The sequence below is a fragment of the Mercurialis annua genome, linkage group LG5, assembly GCF_937616625.2.
Source record: "Mercurialis annua linkage group LG5, ddMerAnnu1.2, whole genome shotgun sequence".
Classification (NCBI taxonomy): Eukaryota; Viridiplantae; Streptophyta; class Magnoliopsida; order Malpighiales; family Euphorbiaceae; genus Mercurialis; species Mercurialis annua.
The window spans coordinates 42,607,138-42,632,367 of record NC_065574.1 but is presented as its reverse complement, the minus strand read 5'-3'; the positions used below and the strand labels follow the sequence as shown (position 1 = coordinate 42,632,367).

General features: G+C 32.1%; 1 protein-coding gene across 2 annotated transcripts in view; it reads left to right on the top strand.

Annotated features, from left to right (window-relative positions):
* LOC126681312 (lupeol synthase-like) overlaps positions 1-24,650 on the top strand; it is a 37,626-nt gene extending 12,976 nt beyond the window's left edge. The window contains exons 12-17 of one of the 2 annotated variants that reach the window (XM_050376838.1): positions 11-57; positions 545-688; positions 1,228-1,405; positions 12,072-12,152; positions 12,250-12,333; positions 24,374-24,650. In XM_050376838.1, the coding sequence (XP_050232795.1) occupies positions 11-57; positions 545-688; positions 1,228-1,405; positions 12,072-12,152; positions 12,250-12,333; positions 24,374-24,496 (657 nt within the window). In that variant the 3' untranslated portion in view covers positions 24,497-24,650. The remainder of the gene's footprint in view (positions 1-10; positions 58-544; positions 689-1,227; positions 1,406-12,071; positions 12,153-12,249; positions 12,334-24,373) is intronic. The other variant, XM_050376848.1, reaches the window with a different exon arrangement.
* The last annotated feature ends 580 nt before the right edge of the window (positions 24,651-25,230 follow it).

The window sequence follows — 25,230 nt, the reverse complement described above, 5'->3', positions numbered from 1 at the left end:
CTATAAATAGTGGTTCAGTCCGGTGGAATTCCTTGAAAAAGTTGCCGTTGAGTATGAGTAAGATTAATTCTAAAATCAATTGGCCTAATGGTAAAAAAAAACCCAAACCTTTACGACTTGTTGCAATTGTATCCAAACCTTTTAATTTTTGCAATAATATTCAAATTGCATTTTTTTGTTGCAATAATATCCAAATTGCATTTTTTGTAGCAATAATAGTCAAATTGATGGCTAAACTTGTTGTTTTCAATTAAGATATTAGGCTATTATTATGTTTTGATATATAATAATATAGTAAAAGTCCCAAAAAATGGCAAAAAACTCAAAAAAAATCACATAAAAAGTGCAATTTGGATATTATTGCAACAAAATAATGCAATTTGGATATTATTGCAAAAATTAAAAGGTTTGGATATAATTGCAACAAGTCGTAAAGATTTAGGTTTTTTTTGCCACTAAGCCAAATCAATTTGATTATTTTAATTTTTTTGCTAGAGTTTATAAGTTGGTAGATAATTAAGACTAATAAAATAGTGTGATTCAGGTACATGGAGTGCACTTCGTCATCACTCCAAGCGTTGGTTTTATTTAAGAAGTTATACCCTACACACAAGGAGAAAGAGATTGATCATTTCATTAAAAATGCTATTAAGTTCATTGAAGGCACACAAAATGCAGATGGCTCATGGTATATATATCTTTTCTAATCCTAATATTTTTAATGGTTAGGACAGATTTATGCGAAATTTTTAGGTAGACTCAGTCCATGTATTACGTTATCCGTGGACTAAACCTATCACATTATGACACGTCACTAAAATAGTGGCACTATCGTAATATTACTATTCAAATATGTAAAAAAATAATAAACAAAATTACGATAATGCCACTACTTTAATGACGTGTCATAATGCGATAGGCTAGTCCACGGATGACGTGATAAACTGAATATACCTAAGAATTTCTCCAGATTTATAAATAAAATCCGTATCAGTATGACTCATTTTTTTCCTATGTCGTAGGATTAAAATAAAAAATATTTGTTACTTAACTAGTGTTTCTTAATATTTTTAACAAAAAATTCACATAAAAATAGTTTAATAATATTTTTGATGATATTAATGGATGTTATTATTAATTTTTAGTGAGTTAATAGATTAGAGGAATTACTAATTAGAATATTTATCGTATGTATTTGTTTTGATCAGTTATTGTATGTATTTTAAGGTATGGAAATTTTGGAATATGCTTCACTTATGGCACATTCTTTGCAATCAAAGGGCTAGCTGCTGCCGGCAAGACGTATGAGACTTGTCTGGCTATTCGTGAAGGTGTCAATTTTCTTCTTAAGTTACAAGGAAATGATGGTGGATGGGGAGAGAGTAGCCTTTCATGCACACTAAAGGTACGTATTATTGTATTTAAAAAGGACTAATTACTAAAAATATAATATCTTTAAGGAAATCTATTATTTAGGCTAAATCCATCTAGAGATTCTTTATTTTTTAACTTTAATTCCGGAGGTCCTTCATAATCAATTTTACCTTAGTTGGTCCCTTAACTACGACTTTTTCAGATTTTCCGCCCAATTATGGTGCACGTGAGATGCACTCAATGTTATGTGAGAGTTGGAAAAATAAATATTATGACGCGTTTGATGCATTTTTAAAAATCTTATCGGACCGCCTGATCGGACCGGTTAAATCGGAAATCGGCCAGTGGTTCGGTCTAGAACTATAAAAAAATTGGGGTTTACGATTTAACCGAGTCGGACCGGACTGAACCGGATCTAACCAGTAAAAAATCGAAGGTTGAACCGGTAAATCGGGAGTTGAACCGGTGACAAACCGACAAACTAGAACATTTTTATTTTTTAAAAATTTATTAAACTGGTTTAACTAGTCTTTAAATCGGTTCAACCAGTTGAACCGGAAACCGGTGGCTTCATCGGTTAGGTCACTAGTTCGGTGTTAAAACACCGGATGCATGTACTATGTATAAGATCTATATCATGAAATTAGTTGCAGCAGAATAGCAGAAAATCAAATAGAAAATCACGCTTATAATGAAATAGAAATTCGAACCAAAACACAAACAAAATTTGCATGGATCGTCAAATACTACAAACGGACGAAGGGATTAGTTTTTAATCACCAAATCAAGATCAATGTCTTAAAAACACTCGACCTATTAGCCCGTTTTCAATCCTATTTTGAGGTTGAAAATTGTTCAATTGTAACCTATTTTGTATTTTCTCGTTTCAATTGTACCCTTAAGCATTAAATGACCTTTTCTTATTTGAAAAAAGTTCAAAAAAGGTTCTTCAAATTGACCCTTTTTGTATTGAATTGAACTTTTTGCATTAAATTGACCCTTTGAAGAACTTTTTTGAAACATTTTCAAATAAAAAAGGTCAATTCAATGCTTAAGGGTACAATTGAAACGAAAAATGTGAAATAGGGTAAAATTGACCAGTTTTTAACATCAGGGTAGGATTAAAAAGGAGTGAAAAGGTCAGGTGTTTTTAAGGTATTACGCCTATAAAAAATAGTAGAGATTCGCAATAATGCCCAAAATCCAACAATAACTCCAAATGACGATTTTAGTTGTACTAATCTGCCTCATACTCTCAAATTTTACAAGTTATAAAACTTGCCTATTTACAAAGAATAAATTAGGCCTAAAGAGAGTACTAATCATAATAGGTTTATACTTACTTTTCCTACACAAAAAAATAATAATTGACATAATTAATTATCCAACACATATTAGGATAAAAAAATTAAGGTAAAATGTCTTTAAAAATAGGGTTAATTGCAAATTTATACACAAACTTTACCCTAATTTGCAATTACAACATAAACTTTGAAACTTGGTATGATAGTAACCAACTTTACACTTTTGGCAAATCGATACACCAAACACGAAAAACACTAACGTGAACATTGTAAAATACCGCCATGTGTCGTTGCGTGATTAGTCGGTGTACCAATTTGCCAAAAAATGAAATTTGGTTACTGACATTGTTAAGTTTCAAAGTATATGTTGTAATTGCAAATTAGGGTAAACTTCGTGTATGCATTTGCAATTAACCCTTAAAAATACTCACCTTTTAGTCCCTTTTTAATTATATAGTGACCTTATAAAATCACCGATTTTGTCCAAATTAGCATCTTTTACTTTCAACTGTATCCAATGTTTTAAATTGGACTCTTTTTTACTCGAAGAGTATTCAAAAAAATCCTTATGAATGAGTTAGTTGAACGTTTTTCCACTCAAAAATTTAATATAATTGACTTATCTTAACTTTTTTTAAATGGAAAAGAGATTAATTTAGTACTTGTCTATACAATTAAAAGTGAAACTTTAAAATTTTGGCAAAATTGGCGATTTTATAAGATCATGATATTATTTTAAAAGGAGTTAAAATGTGAGTGTTTTTAAAGATATTATACATATAATTAAAACAATCTTAATCTAATTAGAATTGTAAGAACAATCCTAACAATTTCTTACTTGACTAAAATTATCTGCATTTTTAATAAATTGGAACAACAACCAAGCCCCATCTTCTCCAGTTCACCACAACTGATTATTACAATTAAAAAATTCCAAACAACTAGAAAAATATCTTGAACTTGTCAATTCAAAATGATATAAAAGATAAATCAAATAACTTATCAACAAATTGGCCGCAGCTGCGAATTGGTTGGCATTGTTCTTGGCAATGTCATTAGTAGAATCTGACAAAAGAAACAAAATTATAACTAATCCATAAATTTCATACAATCGACCAACTCTATGAGTTTCCAATAACATCATAACATATTTTAATATCTCTAAATTTTATTCCTGCCATAAAATTCATTCCACAAATTTCTAAAGTAGATAAATAGATGAGATTCTTACGCATTCCGAAAACATGTCGAACGTCGATCAATGTTCTAACTTCTCCATCATACATCTTGATCTTGCTGAACCAACGCCTTAAATTCTACAAGTTTAACCGTTGCCCATAACTACACCCCCACTATCAATTATGTTGTAGTTGGAAAAACCGATAAAATTAGCACAAATGTGATATGAACAATCAAAATCTGCATAAAAAATTTGGATTAAAACGTTTTTGCTAAAATTTTGGCCCAAACCAGTTATGTAGCCGGTTTTCTGGGTTGAACTGGTTGTAGAACCGGCTCATCCTAAGATCTAACCAATTCTGCAACCGCTTCTCTAGACAGAACCAGATGTAGAACCAGTTCACCACTCTGCCTGTGTCGGGTTCCAACCGGTTTTTTGGCCAGTTCTCTGGGTAAAATCGGCCGTACATCTGGTTCACTTCGAAAACGCCTGAAAACTTGAAATTCGGCCCCAAACTGCTAGCACATCTTCATGGTCCTCATCTGATTCATCTTCAATAAAATTGGCTTCAACTCTAGGTTTTTGATAGTTCTTACTTTTTGAATTTCTACAAAATCAATCTTTAGAATGTCATCCTTCCTACAATAATAACAAGTAGAGTTTATATATTTCACATTTTTGCTATCGCAATCTATCCTTTTCATGCCAGTACCAATTGAAAAGGAAAAATCAGACGTCTGACTAAAATTTTCCAAAAATTTATGGTCCCTAAACTCCTTTGAAAAGAGGGTTGATTTAACTCTCTCACTAGAGAGCGTAACATGATTAAATATTAAACTTTCGCGAAATTTATTTTAATCAAAAGATAATGAAAAAGCAATATAAGAGGCAAAAATTCTTCCTCATATTTAAAATTCAAAATCTCTAGATCCATAAGAATAGAATTGAGTCCCCCAAAGTGTATTTTTGAAAACGTGCCTTCAGCCATGTTGAATATATATAGACGAGTTTGACCATAAGTTTATTGGGTAATTTTTTTTCGCAAGAACTGTTTTTCAGTTTTCTCCAAAAATACAAAGAGTTGTTTTCGCGTAGAACTTCACGCAAAATATCATCAAATGAGAAACAAGCGAATATAGAAAAGGCTATCTCATCCAATTTTTCAATCTCTTCCTCTATCATCTTCTCTAACAACTTGTCCTTCTCCAATCATGCTTTTTGCAATTTAACTTGTGTCAAACAGTCATGCATCTTAAATTCTCATAAGACAAAACTTTTTTTATCATCAAACTTCTTAATTTCAAATTCTATTATAGGCATATTAGAAAATTTCCCAAATAATAGATCTCAAAATCAGAATTGTCGCTTTGATGCCACTTATTGTGAGATTATCAAATTATCCCCTGAACTTAGCACAAAATATTAAAAAGGTCATTGTCAAGCAAAAAGGGTCAAACAGACCCAGAATTTGTCACTTTCATATTAAAAATCTCACTTTCAACCCACCGTATGTATTGCACTCTCCGTAATGAATTAAAAAAAGTTTAAAAAACCCTTAGTATTTTGTTTATTTCTTAAATTGTTTCTTAAGAATTTTCAAATTTCAATTATATCATTATAATGTTAACAATTCAACAATCATTTTATTTTCAAATAAAAGTTTAGGGACCTTTTTCCCCTTTTTGAATTGCAACCTTCTTCTTTCCTTCCACCGCCGACACATCTGTTTCTTTCAACCCTGCCCATCTTATTCTCCCAGGCCGTCGTCGTCCTAGCCTTTGCGAGAGGAACATACTATTGCAAGACAAAACAGACAACCTATTTGGGACCGTTGTTTCTTCATTAATGAAGAAGCACACAGACCTATATGGGTTCGTCTGTTGCGAGATGAAACAGATAGACCTAAATAGATTCGTCTGTTCCGCTAGGTTCCTGGTTGCAAAGAAGAAGAGTTCTGGTGGCCGGTGACGGTAGATTAAAGTTAATTAAGATTTTAGGTTTAATTATATCTAATTAGAAGTAATTAGGGTTTAGTTAGGTTAATTAGGAAAATAGGACAGAAAAGGTCCATAACTTTTTATTAGTTAGAGTTTTAATTAATTAGAGTTTTAATTTAGGATAATTAGGGTCAATTAAAATTAATTAGAGTTAAGTTTTTTAATTAGGTAATCGCACTCTCCTTTTCTGTTAGAGGAGTGAATTTGACACGAAAGTGATAGCTTTTGAGTCTGTCCGACCCTTTTCGCTCGAGAATGATCTTTTTAATATTTTGTGCGAAATTAAGTGGGTGAATTGATCATCTGTTTGAGAATGATCTTTTTAATTACGTTTCAATAAATCTGAAGCGGAATTTTCGCATAGAACTTCACGCAAGATATCATCAAATAACGCATAGGCGAATGACAAATAAAACTTTCTCACCCAATTCTGGAATCTCCTCCTCCGACATCTTCTCTGTCGGCATATCCTTCTCCAATAATGCTTTTTGCAATTCAGCTTATGTAAAACAATCACACATTTTGATTTTTCATAAGACAAAATTCTTTGTACGATGAAACTTCTCAATTTAAAATTTCGTCATAGCCATATTAGAAAATTTCCCAAATAATAACTCCCGAATCAGAATTGTCGCTCAAAACAAATACAAGATTTACATAAAACGTCAAAGATTAGTCGTAGCAGAATAGCAAAAAATCAATTAGGAAATCAATCTTATAAACAAATAGATAATCAAACAAAACAAATACAAGATTTACATAAAACGTCACGGGCGAAAAAATTAATTTTTAATCACTAATAAACTAAAATTACAAAAAATAGTAAGGATGTACTCTAATGCGCAAAACCCAACAATAAATTCAAATAATATTTTTAGCTGAATCTAATTTATCTCGTACTTTTAAATTCTACACGTCATAAAGATTGTCTATTTATAAAAATTAAATAAAGTTAACACGAATAAGGAGTATTCATCCTAATCTTAGGATTATAATTCATTTTTCTACACAATGACCAATAATATGCGTAATAAATTATCCATCATATATTAGAATAAAACATTAAGGGTTAATTACATATAAAATCATAACCTTTGCGCCAAATTTCAAAAATAACATAACCTTTGAAACGTGTCAATTATAGACACCACCTTTCATTTTTTTTTCAAAAATAACATCGGCGATTTTTAGTGGCATTTTTGCTGATGTGGCATGACACGTGGCAAACCCATCGGCTATTCAAGTCAGTAAAATTTCACCAAAAAATGTGCACATGATGAAATTGAAAAAAAATGAAAGGTGGTGTCTATAATTGACACGTTTTTAAAGGTAATATTATTTTTGAAATTTGGTGTAAAGGTCATGATTTTATATGCTATTAATTCAAAAATTAAAATAGTTCCGGAATAATTAGAATTTTAGGAATAATACGAATTATTTTGTTTCTTCTTGCTACTAAACATAAAAAAAAAACTCACTTTTTTTTTTTCACATGGCTCCTCATAATCATCACTTTAGCTACCTCTATTCTCCTTAATCTCTCATTTGATAAGGATAGAATTTGGTTTGTTAACAAGAATTAGATTGGCCTAATTCTAATTAGTTATTAGATTTATATATAACTAATACATATATTTCCTTAAAAAATAAAGGTTTAGTTACCTAAAAAAAAACCCAATCTTAAACTTCTTTTTTTTATTTATATTATGACCTTGTAAAAAAAGTCATTTGTACCCAATTTTGTGTTTTTATGCTTCATCCCTACCCCAAAGTACTAAAATTGTCTCTTTTCACTTGAAAAAAAAGTTTAAGATAATCTTTCAATTCATATTTATATACTCATTAGACGTATGATATAACTCTTTATTTAATTGTTTTTAATGTTTTCATCCATTAATTTATTAAATTGTCAATTATATTCTTGTATTGGGTAGAGATGAAACCTAAATGAACTCATTTAATTCATTTTACAAGATGAAACCTAAAAACCCAGAATTGAGTACAAATGACTTTTTTACAAGATCAGGGTATAAACGAAAAAAAAATTCAAGGTGGGGTTTTTTTAAGTAATTAAGTCAAAAATTAATTATAATTCTGATGAATTTAATTGGACAATCAGTTTTTCGACAAAAAATATTGGATATTCAAGCTAATTGAACTCATTCAATTCATTTTATTAAAAAAAGTCGTATCTTAATAAATCGAGTTATACAATCGGCCCATCATGAGCGGATCAGTAGTTAAAAACTAATTACTATTGTTTTTGTAATTATTAATGTTAACTAATATAATTTATATATTTATCTATACTATATATAAAAGCACGGATGGGGGGGGGGACAGACAAATTTACTGAATAATCCTTTTCAGTTTACTATTAAATAAAGGTTTTATAGTCATTAACTAGTTAGTTATTTAATTAATCATTATTGTAATTAAAGTCCTAATTAGAATAGGTAGCTAAATTATCTCCAATTTAGTTTTTAGTATGTAAAAAATCACTAAATTGTCTCCAAATTAGTAGGAATACCTATCTTTTAGTTTGATTGAACTACAAAATTAAAATAATGTATTTGGTTAATATAATATTATTTAAATTTTTATCTTATTATTTTTAAAAATATTATTAATAAAATTAAGTTAATTATTTAATTATGGTTATTATAAAACCAAAAGAAGAATAAATTCGATATGGATATATTATATTTACTTTTACAAAAATTCTTAACTAATTTAATATTAATTATAAATAAAAAATTGATATAATTATAATAAGTTTACTAATATGTTTATTGACGAGTTACGTTACGAGCCACGTGCATAGCACGTAATGCGAAATTAGTATAATTAAATGTACCAACGGTCTAATTAATTCTCATAAAATTAAATTTTCTCATCAATTCTCATCAAATAGAATTTTCTTATAAATTTTAATTGTTTTAAAATACCTATTGAAATTCCAAAATCATTTAAACTACTAATTTTTATTTATTTGAACTACTACTAATTTGCATATATAACTACTTCTGTTTTTACTTTAAAAATTATTTTTGTTATTTAGTTCTTATAATAGCTTAATATTTCTACGGAGAAAAAAAATTATAGCTTGAATCATTTATAATCATTATCAATTTATCTTCAAATCCATTAAGGCCTTGATATGTGTGTTAATTTGATATTTAAAACTAAAAAATAATATGAATTAATTTTTATATTAATAAATAAAATAGTGAACATTTATGAGATAAATTAAATATTCTATGGAACATAAATATGAAATTTTAGAGAAAAAAATTTAAATTTTACAAGAAAATAATAAAAAGATTATTGGAGAGACCAAATACCAAATCTCAACATAATAAATATATTAAAATATAAATTATAAAATATAAAATATAAAATTTGTTTTCATAAATAATCAATACATTAAAATAATCCAATATTAGAATTTTAAAGTATACTTTTATTTTATTTCTTTTAATATTTATATAAAATATTATTATTAATAGAATATTCTTACGAGATACTATGGAGAGAAAAACACAAATTTTATGAATAAATAGTAAAAAATCATCGAACAGAAAAAATCAAGAGTTTCATACAATAAATATATCAAAATATAAAATACAAAAAATGTATGACAAATATTCAATATTATAGAACAATTCATTACTACAATTGCTAAAATAGATTGTTATTTTATTTATTTTAATACTCCACATAATAGGCATTTTTGTCTTGATATTTTCTGTATTATTTGTTTTATATAAAATAGATCTTATTCTATTTTATTTGAATAATTTACATATCATGAATTTTTATTTTGACATTTTTAATATTAATTTTTTAGGGATTTTTTTGAAACTACCTAAAAATTATAAAAATGTTTGCACGGAAAAAATAGTCTCACCAGGTACTGAAAATTGTTTTTTTTGCAAAATTACTGAATTAAAAAATACAAGAAATAAATCAAGAGAATGTCACAAAAATGGCTCAACATTTCATACATTGTCACCTAACTCCATTATTTATCATTCCTACCAAAAACCCACAAAAGTTTACAACAAACACCATTCCATAAAATAGGTGACACATGGCAAACATGACACTATTTTAATTAAAAAGAATAAAAACAACTAGCACATGTGATTTGCGTGTCAGCGCGCGTCAGCACGTCAGAGCGCGTCAGAGCGTCAGCCTATAGCACGCAAACATCAACAAATTATAGACACAGTTTTGTAATATCATCTGATACATCTCCGAAATATCAATGATACATTCTCCAAAAAAAATTGACAGTTATTTATTTATTTTTTAAAAATACATTTTGATTATGTATCATATTTTATTATTCCTGTATATTTATAAATATAAAAAATCCACAATATTATTCAAAGAAATATTTACAAAAATTAAAAAGCTAGTTTAATTAACTACAATAAATAATTATGTATGAATAATGTATCAAACAAATATATGTAAAAAAATATACAGTGTATAAATTTAATAAAAATATATCTATCATGTATCTATTTAAATACATTTAAAAATATATTTATCGTGTATAAATTATGTATCAGCGATGTATCTATTAAATACATTTAAAAACAAATGTGTCTATCATGTTTTTTTTTTATAAATATCACGTATAAATTATATATCGGAGATGTATCACATATGTATCTGAGATATATCAAATATTTATCGAATATTTTGCACTTCTACTCTTTTTTCTTTCTGCCACCTTAGGCTTCCAGTCAAACCGATCAAATATATACAAAACAATAAATATAATAACACTTAGTTCATTTTAATTAGTATTATTACATATATGTTTATAACCTTTTCTAAATATAAAAACAAACCAATCGAATTAGTCAGTTGATTCAATTAATGTATTAAATATGTATATGTCATGTATAAATTGTGTATCAGAGATATATTAAAAATATATATTCTAATTACAATTAAACGTATCAAATATGTATCTATTAAATAAATCTATCATGTATCGGAAATGTATCAAATATGTATAAAAGATATATATGTAATATGTAAAAATATTTCGACACATCTCAAAAATGTATCAAATAAGTATAAAAAAATATATGTAATAAAATGTATAAAAAAATAAAAAATAGGTTCGAACAATCGAATATTTATCAAATATATATATGGGAAAAATATATTATATAGTATATAAAAAATATATCGGATATATAAACAAAAAAAAGAGTAATATATTTGTATTTTTAAAAAATTAAAATTAATATTTTTAAAATTTAAATATAATAAATAATTTTTATGTCCAATTTAAATAAATCTATGAATTCACGAATATATAAATATATAATTTATATTAAAAGAAATAAAAATATTATATCAGGTGTACTAAACGATACACCTGATATTTATTAAGAATGACCCACGCGAGTCATTCATTATAGCAGGTGCACCAAATGGTGCACCTTAAATTTGATAAGGATGAATATTACAGCATGTGCATGACATAGTGAGTGTGGACACATGTTGCCTTAGGAGAAATGTGGTGTTGGTTGAAAAGAATAATGGAAGTCGGCATTTTATGAAAGAAGAATTATAATAAAATAAACAAATTATTTAATATTGCATTATGTGAAATAGTGAGTCATTATTGTGGTTTTTTTTGTTATTTTCTCATAAATCAAAAGAATTGGTATGCTATATAATGCAGGTTTTTTTTTTGATTTATTTTTCGATACTGGTAAATGTCGAAAAACATGCAAAAAAATACTTAAAGACACCTAATAAACACTCAAACATAAACCAAAAAACTCTAAAATTTACCAATAAGAAAAGCACTTAAAACACAATTAAAAAACAATTTATAAAAAACACCCATACAATACAATACAATATTTTCGTCTTTTTTTATGTTTATGGCATTTTATTAAATGCAGGTTTTGTAAATAAAAATTAAAAGACAATAAAAAAATATTTAAATGGTGAATGATATATTTTTTCATTTATTTTATAAAAAATTACTATTTAAATTAAATAATTAATTTGATTCCATGTAAATACGCGGGTTTAGTACTAGTTAACTAATAAAAGAGAGTAGAGTAATATTAGATATCTTCAAACATCAATGAAAAAAATAATTGACTTGTTAGTTAGAATTATATAATCTTAGAGATATTTGTAACACCTATAATTTGAATAATCTATTATGTATAGGTACATGTTCCCCTTGAAGGCAACCGATCAAACTTAGTACAAACTGCGTTTGCTATGATGGGCTTGATTCATGGTGGGCAGGTAAATTTACTATTGTGGATAAGATTAGTATAATTCATCATATTCTTGTCAAATCGAAATTGATAATGCATACATTTTAAATTTGTGAATGAAAAAGGCTAAAAGAGAGCCTACAGTTTTACATCGTGCTGCAAAATTGTTGATAAATTCTCAAATTGAACTCGGTGGTTTTCCTCAACAGGTATGAGCTACTATATTATATGACATCTTTAATTAATTATAGGGTGCACTTTTTCTGTCTATTTACATTATTCTAAATATTTAAATTTAAATTTAAAATATATATATTAAATTTAACTTATATATTGTTATCGTTACAATTACATATATAAAATAAACTAAAAATAAACTAAAATTATTTTTTTTAATTATTTCGTTATGTATATACATAGTTACTAATATTTTTTTGTTATTACCTTAAATTTATTATAGAAATTTTTAATCTAAAATTATCCACAAAAACTATAATTAAGATTTTCATATATTATTTATTTATAAGAGAGGTTTCTACTAATATTTTATTTTGAGTAAAACTTATAACATGATAAGAAAATAATTAAAATGTTAAAAAAGAGGGTTATTGTAAAGAAAAGTTTAGAATGAAAAAGGAAGAGAAAATTTTCTAGAATATTGCTTTTCGAAACATAATTATTGATGGAGTCTGGTCCTCGCAGCGTGGTTAATTTATAAAACAGAGTAGATAGTCAATCAGACGGTAATTTTCCGATTAACTCTCTGATGCTAAAGTCATAAACAATTTAGATAGAGCTTGCGCGTGATTATTCAGTTGTGTTTGTGGGCATACCTTTGATTCTTTTATAGTAGTAAAAGGAGGATATTTAGTTGAGTTGGATTAGAAATATGATTTCCTAAATCTGGATGAATCCTAATAGATTTGTACTTCCTTATTGGATAAGTCCTATTTAGGAATAAACTCCTAAATAAGGGTGGACTCTCGAATAGGAGATAAGATCTAATCAAGACATTCTTGCGAGATCCGAGGGATTCAGATCTTCTAGAATCCCTTGGAGATATTTGATCTTTATACGTCATCGTGAATCTCTAGCAAAGCGCGTTAGATCTGACATTATAGGAGATACTGAATCCTCTAGGGGTCAATATCTAATGTCTTAGGGTGAATGTTCTTAGACTCTTTAAAAGAAGACAAGTGCAATTGGGATTCGGTAGTGATCCGGTTAGATGAGTCCTCTTATCCTCCTTTATGGTGGATCTCCGTCGTGACTCAGTGCTCTATCAGATATTCTGAAGTCGGTTTCCATTATTTTGTTTTATATTAATTTTCTTAACTTTTCCTTAGTCCCGCTAATACCCGCTCTAATGAATAATAATTACCAAATAAAATTATTATTCCGCGATCAACTTAATAATCTTAACCCAACTATCATTCTCAACTTGATTTCCAATTCCGACCTACTTGACCTAAATTTTGTAATTTAGGACACGTGGCACGATCTAATACCTTAAAAATTTATAGTTTATTACATTCACCCCTTCTTATAATAAATTTGTCCTCGAATTTAAATCTTAGTCACGTACTTATCAAATGAAACCACGAGTGTAATAGGAGCATCCGTCGACAAAAGGATCACCCTAAGATGATCATCTCATGGCTATTGAGAACGAATCAATCACATCCATCAAAGTTATAAAAGATACCTTTACCGACAACATCGTAATCTTGAGCCTCTGGCGGATTCAAAGCAAAAACTCTGGCCTGACTCCCACCAGCCTATGAAGTCTAACCAGTACCACGACCTCCAACATTTTTTCCTCCTTGATTCGCATAAACTCGGCCTCCCTGGCCGATAAAAGTACTCCTCGTTTGACCATATCCCGATGTTGCCTGATATGCAGTTCTCTACTGATTATAGGATGGTTGTGCGACTGTGGTTATCGAACCTTGGGGTATATGCCTCGGACAATTTCTAGCAAAGTGACCATGTTGGCCACAATTAAAGCACGCTCCCGAGACAATATGACATACTCCATAATGCCTCTTGTTACAAGTCTGACAAATAGGAGGTCCAACTCCTACATCACTTGCTGTCCTTTCACCAAATCCTTCTCCATAAGTATTAGCTTGCGAATCATATCAATCTCTCTTACGTTCTCGATTACGCGGGGACCTAGAGAAGTTTCCATCATAAGACTGCTTTGGGGCACTCTGTACCATCTGCACACTCTCACTCCTAATCGGCACTTGACCAGAAGGATTTGGAAGTCTTCCACACTAAATCAGGGTAGTTTCGATCTATCGAGCATTATCAATCAACTGAACCAAATCCCTGTTCACACTCGACATCAAACTCACGACTCGGGTCCTAAGCCCTTCACAAACCTCGTATTCACTCGAATTGGTTCCACCATCAAGTTCGGTGCAAATCTGCTCAACCTTGTGAAATCCATAACATAATCTTGCACTAATCTATCTCCTTTATTCAGATTCAGTAATCGATCACGATGCAGCTCCGTCACTGAATACGGAAGATAGAACTCCCTGTAGCGATTGACAAACTCACCCCAGGTCATCTGACCCATAGTCGACTGAATCTCACATTGAAACCAATCCTTCGCTGGTCCTTTCAGTGACATCTCTATTAGAATAATACACTGTCTCTCATCGGCTTGGAGACGTCTAGCGTTACGTTCCATTTCTCCAAAAAATCCAATGCATCTCTAGCACCGTCGAAGTCAGTTGGCTTAAGGCGCATGTAAGCCAAAACGATATCTCTATCCACATTAACAAACAAACGCTGTTGCTGCTGTAGCAACTGCTCCCGTTGCATATTCTGGTTCTCCGCTTGAGCTGTCGCCATAGTTGCTATTCCAGTCAAAAACTGGTCCATTTTCAATCCAGCAGGATTCGCTGGTTGAGGCATCCCTGGTGACTGTACTGGCTCTTGCACATTGACAGCTTGACCTCTGCCTCTACCTCGGTCTCTTCCACGGCATCTACCTCTTCCGTCTACTGCACCGGTTGTGGGTGTCCTCCATGGAAAGAAGACGCATCTTAAGCCTCTCCGGCTGCTTCTTGTGCCACCTCTGGTACCACTACTGGTGCAACTCCTAGTGCAACTCCTGGTACAACTATTGGTGCAACTCCTGGCGCCACTAATGGTGCTACTTCTGGTGCCACAGCGGCACGCGTTCTTGTTTGTCTCTGGTCAGCCATCCTGACCAAAGCAAACAACACAACGATCAGTAACCATACGATAAAGGTGTGCTCACTTCAAGCACAAAACTAAGCATATACGCAATCACATCTACTCGCACACTATTAATCACATACACATAACAGACTCACATCCTATTGAGGAGAGTTGAAAGTTTGAAATCAAATGAGGACATCAATGACATGACTTGAATCCTATAGCTACAGTAGTTCACAGTTCAACTTAGTAAACTCAACAATCCTAGGATCACATATCATATAACACATAAGGCAATGGCCTAGGAATCTAAACCATTGCTCTGATACCAACTTTGCCACGACCTGAAATCTCGAGCCGAGACTGGCGCTAGGGAATGGGAGTGGTAGCTCCAAAACCCGTAACAAATCTAACCCACTATAAACGTTTTGCTATACTATCAAATAGCAATCATGCAAGCATTTTCAGAAAAACTTTTAAAACGATATGATGTCAAACATCTATTCACCTTCTGAAAACTATAAATAGAAACTAGGGTCTTACAATGCAATGCCACATCAAGCATTGCCCTATTTCGCACATCAAAAGCAAACGATTTATAGCGCAGTAAAACTATTCAAGTTTACAAAACATCAGAGTATATATAGATACATAAAACCGTTTGACAAAATCACATAAAGTCTAGGACTAGACTACTGCAGCGCTATCGATAAAAACTTCCTTCGTACATACTTCTAAACAGACTTCTGAAGCAAGGATAGAAGTCCGTCACGTTAAAAAGACTATTTACCGGAAAATGTTTAAAACAACGGGGTCAATCGAAACTGAGTGAGTTCATAGTTTACTAATGGGCATTCTATAAAACAAAACAATGCTATAAATCATTCATTCATATGCATTCGAATATAACTTCCGATTGAAACCCTAATCCTCGTTTCCTTGAATCTTTCTTGCAATCAAACTAATAACTTAATCCTGATGGTAGGTTTGTTCAACCATGTCAACCATACCATCTGGTAGAGCCCCAGGATAGTTCAACCATGGCGACTCGTACCATCTTATATCCAACAATCGATCTGAGTCCCGGGATAGTTCAACCATGGCGTCTCGTTAGATACAGGCAGCGGGATAGTTCAACCATGCTAACCTCGTATCGAACTCACACACACAACAAAGAATTATATCGCTCGATTTTAACTAGTGATCACGTATTTCTTATTGCCGCCCAATAGGAAAACATGTTTCATCGAATCAATACTTGTTTCAAGATAATGATGCGTGCATTTCATACAAAGCATTTCGATAATAAATCATGCTATGCAATTCATATAAAACATTTTTCATTTAGAAGACAATGCATTTTCAATACATCAAAAGTAAACATTTATGAACTCACTGCTTGCTATTTCCAATACTTTGACCATACGACCCCCGTCAAGCTCCTTATCCGGTAGCTGGTTGCCTCGCTGGATCTAGGAAACATACAATTATAACTCGAGTAAGAATCTAAATCTATTGACATTCTAGACTCGAGATATAAACATAAACGTAACTCGTCTAGTTCTAACCTCGTCTAATCTCATTTCATTCCTTCGTTACTTATCAACCTTCGATACTAATGCTATACGGCTTTAGGTTAACGACATAAATCTTAAACCTAAACATCCAATTCCGTTTATTAAAACCTTAATCATATTCTTCATGTTCAAAGTCCAAAGTTCACGTTTTCGGAGTCCGTAAGCTCCAAGTGACTCAAGACATGTAACATCAAACTTCTCTACAGAAAATGGATCGAAAACGATCAAGGCACCCATGACTTAGCATTGGCACGTCGTGCAGACGAGGGCAGGAAGCCCTAACAGCCACAAAATCACTCAAAAAAACATTCTGACTTGCTTAAGACACTTCCGAACATATCCAACCTCAAAACAACACTCAAATCCATCTAAAAATGTAATAGAAACACTTAAAACGAATCAAAAACGTAATCGCGATACGGTTTCGTCGTAACCTAACGTTTATATCCAAAACCCACCAAATTAAACCAAACAAACATTAAAACGACTAGCTTACCTTGATAGCCCTTCGTTCTAGGATCGTTTGCAACAAAAACCATCGAATTTCAAAGAGAAACGGAAAAGCTATGATTCACCTATGTTTAAACGTGAAAGATGAAGATTTTGGCTTCTGAAACTTCATTTTGAAGTTGATGATGAAGAATATATATAATGGCTAAAGTACATTTAGGCTCAAGCAGCTCAATCTCATACTTTAGCTCAATTACTTAATTAACGTCCGCATCCAATTTTAAAACGATCTCCAAATAATTACCGATAAATTTTCAAAAATATTATTCGGACGACGGCATAAAAATTATTAGCTTGGGACCTACACTTTATTTTATATTAATTTTATTAACTTTTCCTTAGTCCCACTAATACCCGCTCAAATGAATAATAATTACCAAATAAAATTATTATCCCGCGACTAACTTAATAAACTTAATCCAACTATTATTCTCAACTTGATTTCCAATTCCGACCTACTTGACCTAAATTTCGTAATTTAGGACACGTGGCACGATCTAATACTTTAAAAATTTATGGGTTATAAGCCTTTTAGGTTGATTAATGCTTAGTGGGATCATAAAGGCTTTCACTTTTTTGTTTTTGATTTTTGGTCTTAGATTTTAACTTCTCATTCTGTTAATATTGTTAATAAGTTGTGGGATCCAAGATCTTTGATTAAAGGGTGGATTTGAATGTTTTGAGAACCTCAACAGAAAACTGGATTTGATTCATCAATGTATCCATTCTTTGGAGGATTTATTGTACTTCTTTAATCTTTCTGATGTTGGCAGGGACGCCTTTTATACTCTCCATTCCGAGAATTACTCTATTTTTAAGTATAGTTGGAATCTCTTTGGTATCAAAAATTAAAGTGGAATTGGAATTTTTTTTTTTGGTCAATCACCAAAAGAGCAATTTTATTGCTAAAGCCTAGAAACAGGCAAAGATTACAAGCTGATACACAGCTAAACCAAAAACAGGCAAAGCCTATACAAACAAAGCAGAACCAAATCAAAAACAAAACCAACTAATTTCTGCTGGTTTTACACATCACATCTGCTTTGATTCTTCTGAATACCTGATCAACACTAGCATTCTTCTGATTGAAGATGAGGTCATTCCTTGCAATCCAAATCTGGTACACAGAAGCACAGAAATAAAGTCTTCTATTCCTGGCATTCATGGATCTCCCACTGCATTTTCTGGTGAAATAGCTGACTTCTCTTCTCCAAGGCAAAGGATGCCTGACAATCCCAATTTCTGCAAGTACTTTACTCCATATCTCATAAGAGAAATTGCAGCTAAAAAACAAATGGTTAACATCCTCATGGCTTTGGTTACACAGACTGCATACATTAGCAGGAATAACTTTCCATTTAAACAGCTTCTCCTTTGTGTTTAATCTATCCCTTAGAGCTAGCCAGGTAGTAAAAGAATGTCTGGGGATGTTTCCTGAATACCAGACAATTTTACACCAAGGGACTTTGCTGCCTTCAGGATTTAATTTCCTCCAAAGACTTTTAATGGTAAAGATACCATTAGTCTGAGCATTCCAGGTGATGCTATCAGCAATATCAGGCCTAACATGGTAGTTATCCCTGAGGTTGTTCCAAGCTTCTTGGGTGATGGTATCAATAGGGTCAGGTAAGGCCCATTGATTATTCCTCCAGAGATCTTTAACAACAGCATTTCTATTAATATCAGCATCAAGAATACTAATATTAGGATATCTTTCAGTCATACTCTTCCCTTCCATCCAAGGGTCATACCAGAATGAAAATTGTTCTCCATTTCCAAGCTTGTAGACAAAGAAAGGTTTAATAGCAAGTCTGATTTTTAGCAGGTTCCTCCAACTCCAAGAACTGTCATAGGGTTTAGTGATACCCCAGAAGCTGAGCTTCTTCAATTTATTGGCATTGACCCATCTTGCCCAAAGGGTAGGCTTAAGAGTGATTAAGCCCCAAACCTGCTTTGACAAAGCAGCAATATTCCAGCTCTTAATAGCCTTAACTCCTAGTCCTCCAGTGGCCTTGCTATCACAGACCTTTGACCAGCCAACAAGGCCTCCAGTTTTGGTTGTATCAGAGCCATGCCACAAAAATCTTCTACAAACTGCTTCAACCCCCTTGATAATAGAAGCTGGAAGCATAAAGATTGAGCACCAGTATATATGCATGCTTAGCAGGACTGCATTCACCATTTGGAGTCTACCAGCATAGGAGAGACAGTTACTAGACCATTGGGAAATTCTAGCTGTGATCCTATTAATCAGGCTATCACAGTGACTTTTATCTAGCTTGGAGGAGATTAAGGGAATGCCTAAGTACTTTATAGGGAAGGATCCCTCCTGGAAGCCAAGAATACTAATGATCTGGTTATTAATATCCCTGTTTACTCCATTGAAAAAAATAGAGCTTTTAGCCTGATTAGGACTCAAGCCAGAACAACTAGCAAAGGTCATCAAAGTTGTTTTAATAATGGACACAGACTGCACATCACTAATGCAGAAGAGAAATAAGTCATCAGCAAAAGACAATTGGCACAGTTTAGTACTTTTACATCCCTTATGGTAAATGAAACCTGACCCCTGAGCAGTGTTTTTCACAATCATCCTGGAGAAATACTCCATACACAACACAAATAAGAGGGGTGAGATGGGGTCACCCTGCCTTAGCCCTCTACCACCATCAAAGTATCCTACAGATTCTCCATTGAGCATAATGGAATATTTAACATTTCTAGTGCAGGACATCACTAGGCTGATAAACTTTCTAGGAAATCTAAGACCTATTAGAACCTCCTCAATAAAGTCCCAGTTCACAGAATCATAAGCCTTTTGGATATCAACTTTTATAGCACAAGAGTTATTATTACCTCTGTGGTAGTTTCTAACAATTTCATGGGCCAAGAGAATGTTATCAGCTATGTTTCTAGAGGGAACAAAGGCAGATTGGCAGGGGTTCACCAATTTATCTAAAACCATTCTCATCCTGTTAGTAAGAATCTTAGATATACACTTATAAATCACATTGCAACATGCAATTGGTCTATAGTCCTTTATGGTTTGAGGGTCATTTACTTTAGGGATGAGGGTGATAGAAGTAGCATTAAGTTGAGATAGCATTTTACCAGAATTGAAGAACTCAGAAATGGCTTTTGAAATATCTGGACCAACTATGCTCCAAGCTTTCTTGAAAAACATGCTACTGTAGCCATCAGGCCCTGGGGCCTTATCCACACCAATGTCAAATAAAGACTTTCTGATCTCATCCATAGTGACTGGTAAATCCAACTGGATTCTATCCTCTTCTGTAAGCACCTTCCCTTCCTCAAAAATAGCAGGCTCAGTGAAAGTTCTTGACATATCAGAGGTCCCAAGGAACTCCTGGAAGTACTTAAGAACATCATTTTTTATTAACTCTTGATCATCTGAAATACAACCATTGTTCAGTTTAAGAGAATTAATTCTCTTTCTACTATTTCTCACTTTAAAACACCTGTGGAAGTACTTAGTGTTCTGGTCACCAAGTCTGATCCAGTTGGCTCTTGACTTCTGTCTGAGGCAGTTCTCTTCAGAACTAATTAACTTGTAAAGCTGATGACAGACAGCTCATTCTTCATCCTGGAGAATAGGGTTAAAAGGGTCCTGAATGAGGTTCTCCTGAAGTTGGGAAAGCATCAATCTAGTCTTCACCACCCTCTCAAAAATGTCATTATATTCTGATCTGTTGAACTTCCTTAGCTCCTTCCTCAGAATCTTAAGTTTCTGGTACACTTTGAAGATAGTGAAGCCAGAGACATGAGTATCCCAGACTTGGTTAACCAGAGGGAGAAATTTAGGATTATCACACCACATGTTGAAAAATCTAAAGACAGATTTTCTGATACAGGTTCTAGCCATTCTTTGAACTACTAGTGGGGAATGATCAGACACCCCAGGATTCAGCACTTTGCAGAAGGAATCCTCCCATTTCAAACTCCAAATGTCATTAGTAAAACACCAATCAAGCTTTCTGAGGACTCTACTATCCCCTAGTTGATTATTGCACCAGGTATAGTGAGGCCCTGTACTACACAGCTCAGACAGATTGGAAAGATCCACCCAGTCTTTAAATTCACCTGCAGCTCTCTCATCTATCTCTAAACCACCAGCTCTGTTAGAGTTACACATCACTGCATTAAAATCCCCAAGAACAATCCAACCTACTCCATTTTTATACACAGGCATAGTCAAATTTGACCACAGATCAATTTCTCTCATTAGGAATATAGGAACCATACACAAAAGAAACATAAACTTCATCATCCTCAAATTCCACATAACAACTGATAAATTGTTTATGAGTCTTTAGAATGGTAATTTTGACTGCCTCCTTGTTATACAATATATAGATTCTACCCATATCAGAACAAGAATAATTGTGACATACCTCCCAACAAGGAATTCTTTTTTTCATTTCTTTCCAAGTTTTATCAAAACTAGTAACATTGACTCTAGTTTCCATTATTCCTATAATGCTAAGCTTGAAAATTTTAATCAGAGATACCACCTTTGATTGTTTAAGAGGGTTATTCAGCCCTCTTATATTCCAGGATGCTAACATTTATCAATCATACGGGGTTTGATAGGATTCCCTCCATTCCTACCCTCCCCAATGATACCCACACTCTTACTTTTCTTCCCAGACATATCAGCCTTTAGGTCTTCTTCATTCTTTGATAGAATTTCAAAGGAGTTGGACTTTAGGACCAGTTTGCCTTTGGTTACCTTTTCAATAACACTATTCTCACTGATCTTGGTGATTATCTCCTCATTCACTTCATTGTTCTCCTCATTCACTTCACTGTTCTCCTTTGTCATAACCTCTGTTTTTTCTGTCTTTGTAATAACTCTGCAGTTGGCTTTTGAATGACCAATAGCTTTGCAATTTTCACAGATATGGGGTCTCCATTCATAGTCAATCCTTTGATAGAAGGATCTTCCTAATTCATCCTGAAGGACTACATGATCTGGAAAAGGTCCTGCAATCTCCATTTCAACCAGAATTCTAGCAAATCCCAGCTTTGTCTTGTTAATTGTACATTGATCACAGTACATAGGCATACCACAGAAACTGCCAAGTTTACTAAGAATCTCATTGGTCCAGAATTCCCATGGAAGGCCTGGGAATTGAATCAAAATAGGAATAGCTTTTATTGCAGATGGGTCCATGACCATGCGAGGTTGCCATTTCTTGAGCATCAGTGGTCTCTGATCAAAAGTATAAGGTCCAGCCCCAAGGATCATGTTACAGTCCTCCTCTGATTCAAATTCAAAAAGAAACATAGAAGCATTGATCCTAGTCACATTACACAGACCAAGATTACTCCATCTATTCCTCACATACGCATTAACTCTTTCAAAAATAGGTTTTAGCCCATAGACGCAACCTATCAAGAATTTCTTCCATTTGTACTCTTCATTTAGAACTTCTGAAGTATTAAAACTGACTATGCGTTCACCATTCTTCACAGCAGGAGACACAAACTTCAATTCACTATCCTCAGCTCTAGCTCGATTATCAGTAAACAATTTACTCCATTTTTTAGGAGCTTCGGCTACAGTATCAGGTTTTTCCTTCTTAGTCTCAGTAGCAAAGTCTAATTGATTCCCATTCAATATAATCTCAGATGACTCTCCAAGATTATTTTCAATTTCAATCCCAGTAAACCCTAGTTTCCCAACAATGTCAACCTCAGAGATTAAAGGAGATGATTCACTTACTTGAATTCCATCCTCAGGGCAGATCGGAGAAGCCTTAGCCGCCGTAACCGTCTTATTCGGAGCTCTTTTCCTCGCCATCTAGCACCGGCGTTGTGAAAAAAAAAAACGGTTATTTCCTCACGTGCGCACAGAGAGAAAAGAGGAGAGAGAAAACGGTTAGCTGGTATGATTTTGATTATGGGAGTCCATGAATTGGAATTTATTTGGGGACAAAAATCTTAAATTCTTTCATTCCATTATTTCAGTTCATACTAGGAACAATTTGATCTCTGAGATTTTGGTTGGCAATATTACTTATGATTCTCCTAGTGATTTCAAAGAGCATGCTTTTTTGTTTTACAAGAAGTTATACAAAAGGCAATCTATATTTTATTTTTCTCTAGATAATTTGTTGGTGCATTGTCTTTCTGAGTCTCAAGCTGCGGCTTTTTCTTCTGTTTTTTTGGAGGATAAATTTTTTCAAATCCTATTGGGCTGCGATGATAGTAAATCTTCAGGTCATGAAGTTGTTTAGGTTAGGTTTGGTAGCTTGGCAACATGGACTAGGGTAGAAGAATGATTTTGGCTAGAGTTTGGGTTAAAGTTTTAGAAAGAGAAAACATCGTGTGTTTGAAAATCGGAATTTTTTATTAAAAGAATATATATCAAATTAATTTATTAAAAATGATTGATAAAAAAATATATTAAATGAACTTATTAAAAGAAATGATGATTGCTAAAAAAATACTGAATAAATTTATTAAAGTTAACTGATAAAAATAATTACTAACTATTAATTTATCTATGAGCCTAATTACATTAAATTATTTTTATTAGATATATATTATAAGTTTTAAAGTTAACTACATAAAAAAACACGACTTTTACACATAGTTTCATTTTAAACACGACTATTAAAAGTTGGTATTTAAAGACACATTTCATTTTGTTACAAATCTTACTGAAAGATAACAAGATTTGGTGTCGGTTTATAATTTAGGTCTTTCATTAATATCTTAGTGAAGTAACAAAAAAATATTAAAATGATGGATTTGAAAAAAATGAAAGGTCGTGTCTTTAAATGCAAACGTTTAAAAGTCATGTTTAAAATGAAATTACGTGAAAAGATCGCGATGTTTTATGTAATTAATCCTAATATTTACAATTTAAGTTGCAAAAAATTTTCTATAATCTAAGTTTTAGTTTGAGAAGTGTTAACATTTATTTTGTTTATGGCAGGAAATAACAGGAACAGTCTTGAGCAACTGTATTCTGCACTATGGCTTGTACCGAAATACTTTTCCCTTGTGGGCTTTAGCGGAATACTGTCAGCATGTTCCTTTGCCTTCTAAAATTATTTGAAAAAATAAATATAGATTTTTTTAATAAAATAAATTAAAAAAATGAGTTGAAACTCCACAAATTTAAATTTCGTTTACCGTTTGTATTGATTGGAATAATTGGATATTGTTTATCGCTTGTTTGGTTTAATTTTAATTTTTCTGTTTATATTTAATTAATTTGAATTTGTTGGTTCTAGATAATATAAATATAAAAGACCCGGTGCATGGTCAAATGCTGGTTTGGACTAATGATAGAGGACAAAACTAATAAGATAAAAACTTTAACTCTAAAAACAAACTCTTATGAGTTATTGGTGGAAACTCAATTCCACATCCTAAATATGATGAGCCGAGTTTTATAAGATTCACCTACCGAAGCAAATTTCAGGACTCGCTGAAGAATAAAGTAAAGACAAGATCAAATTATAGATCGAGTCTAACTCATACTAGTGAGGCCAAGTCTTATGAGACCCTCCCACATAAAACCAAGTCTATATGGATTCGCCTATGAAGCAATGACCGGATCACATAGGATTAGATAAATATGGATGTCACGATCCAAATTCATTAGTCGCGACCGGCGCTAGGGAACAAGAATGGCTGCTCCGAAACCAATAGCAAGCCTAATTTTCTATCGCATTCGCAACAAAGCATAATATATTCCACCATTTTAGCATACATATCTTTTTCTCTTTCCCTTATGCCATTCTATGTTCCACCATGTCATTTTATTAACAAATGCGTATCTTTATC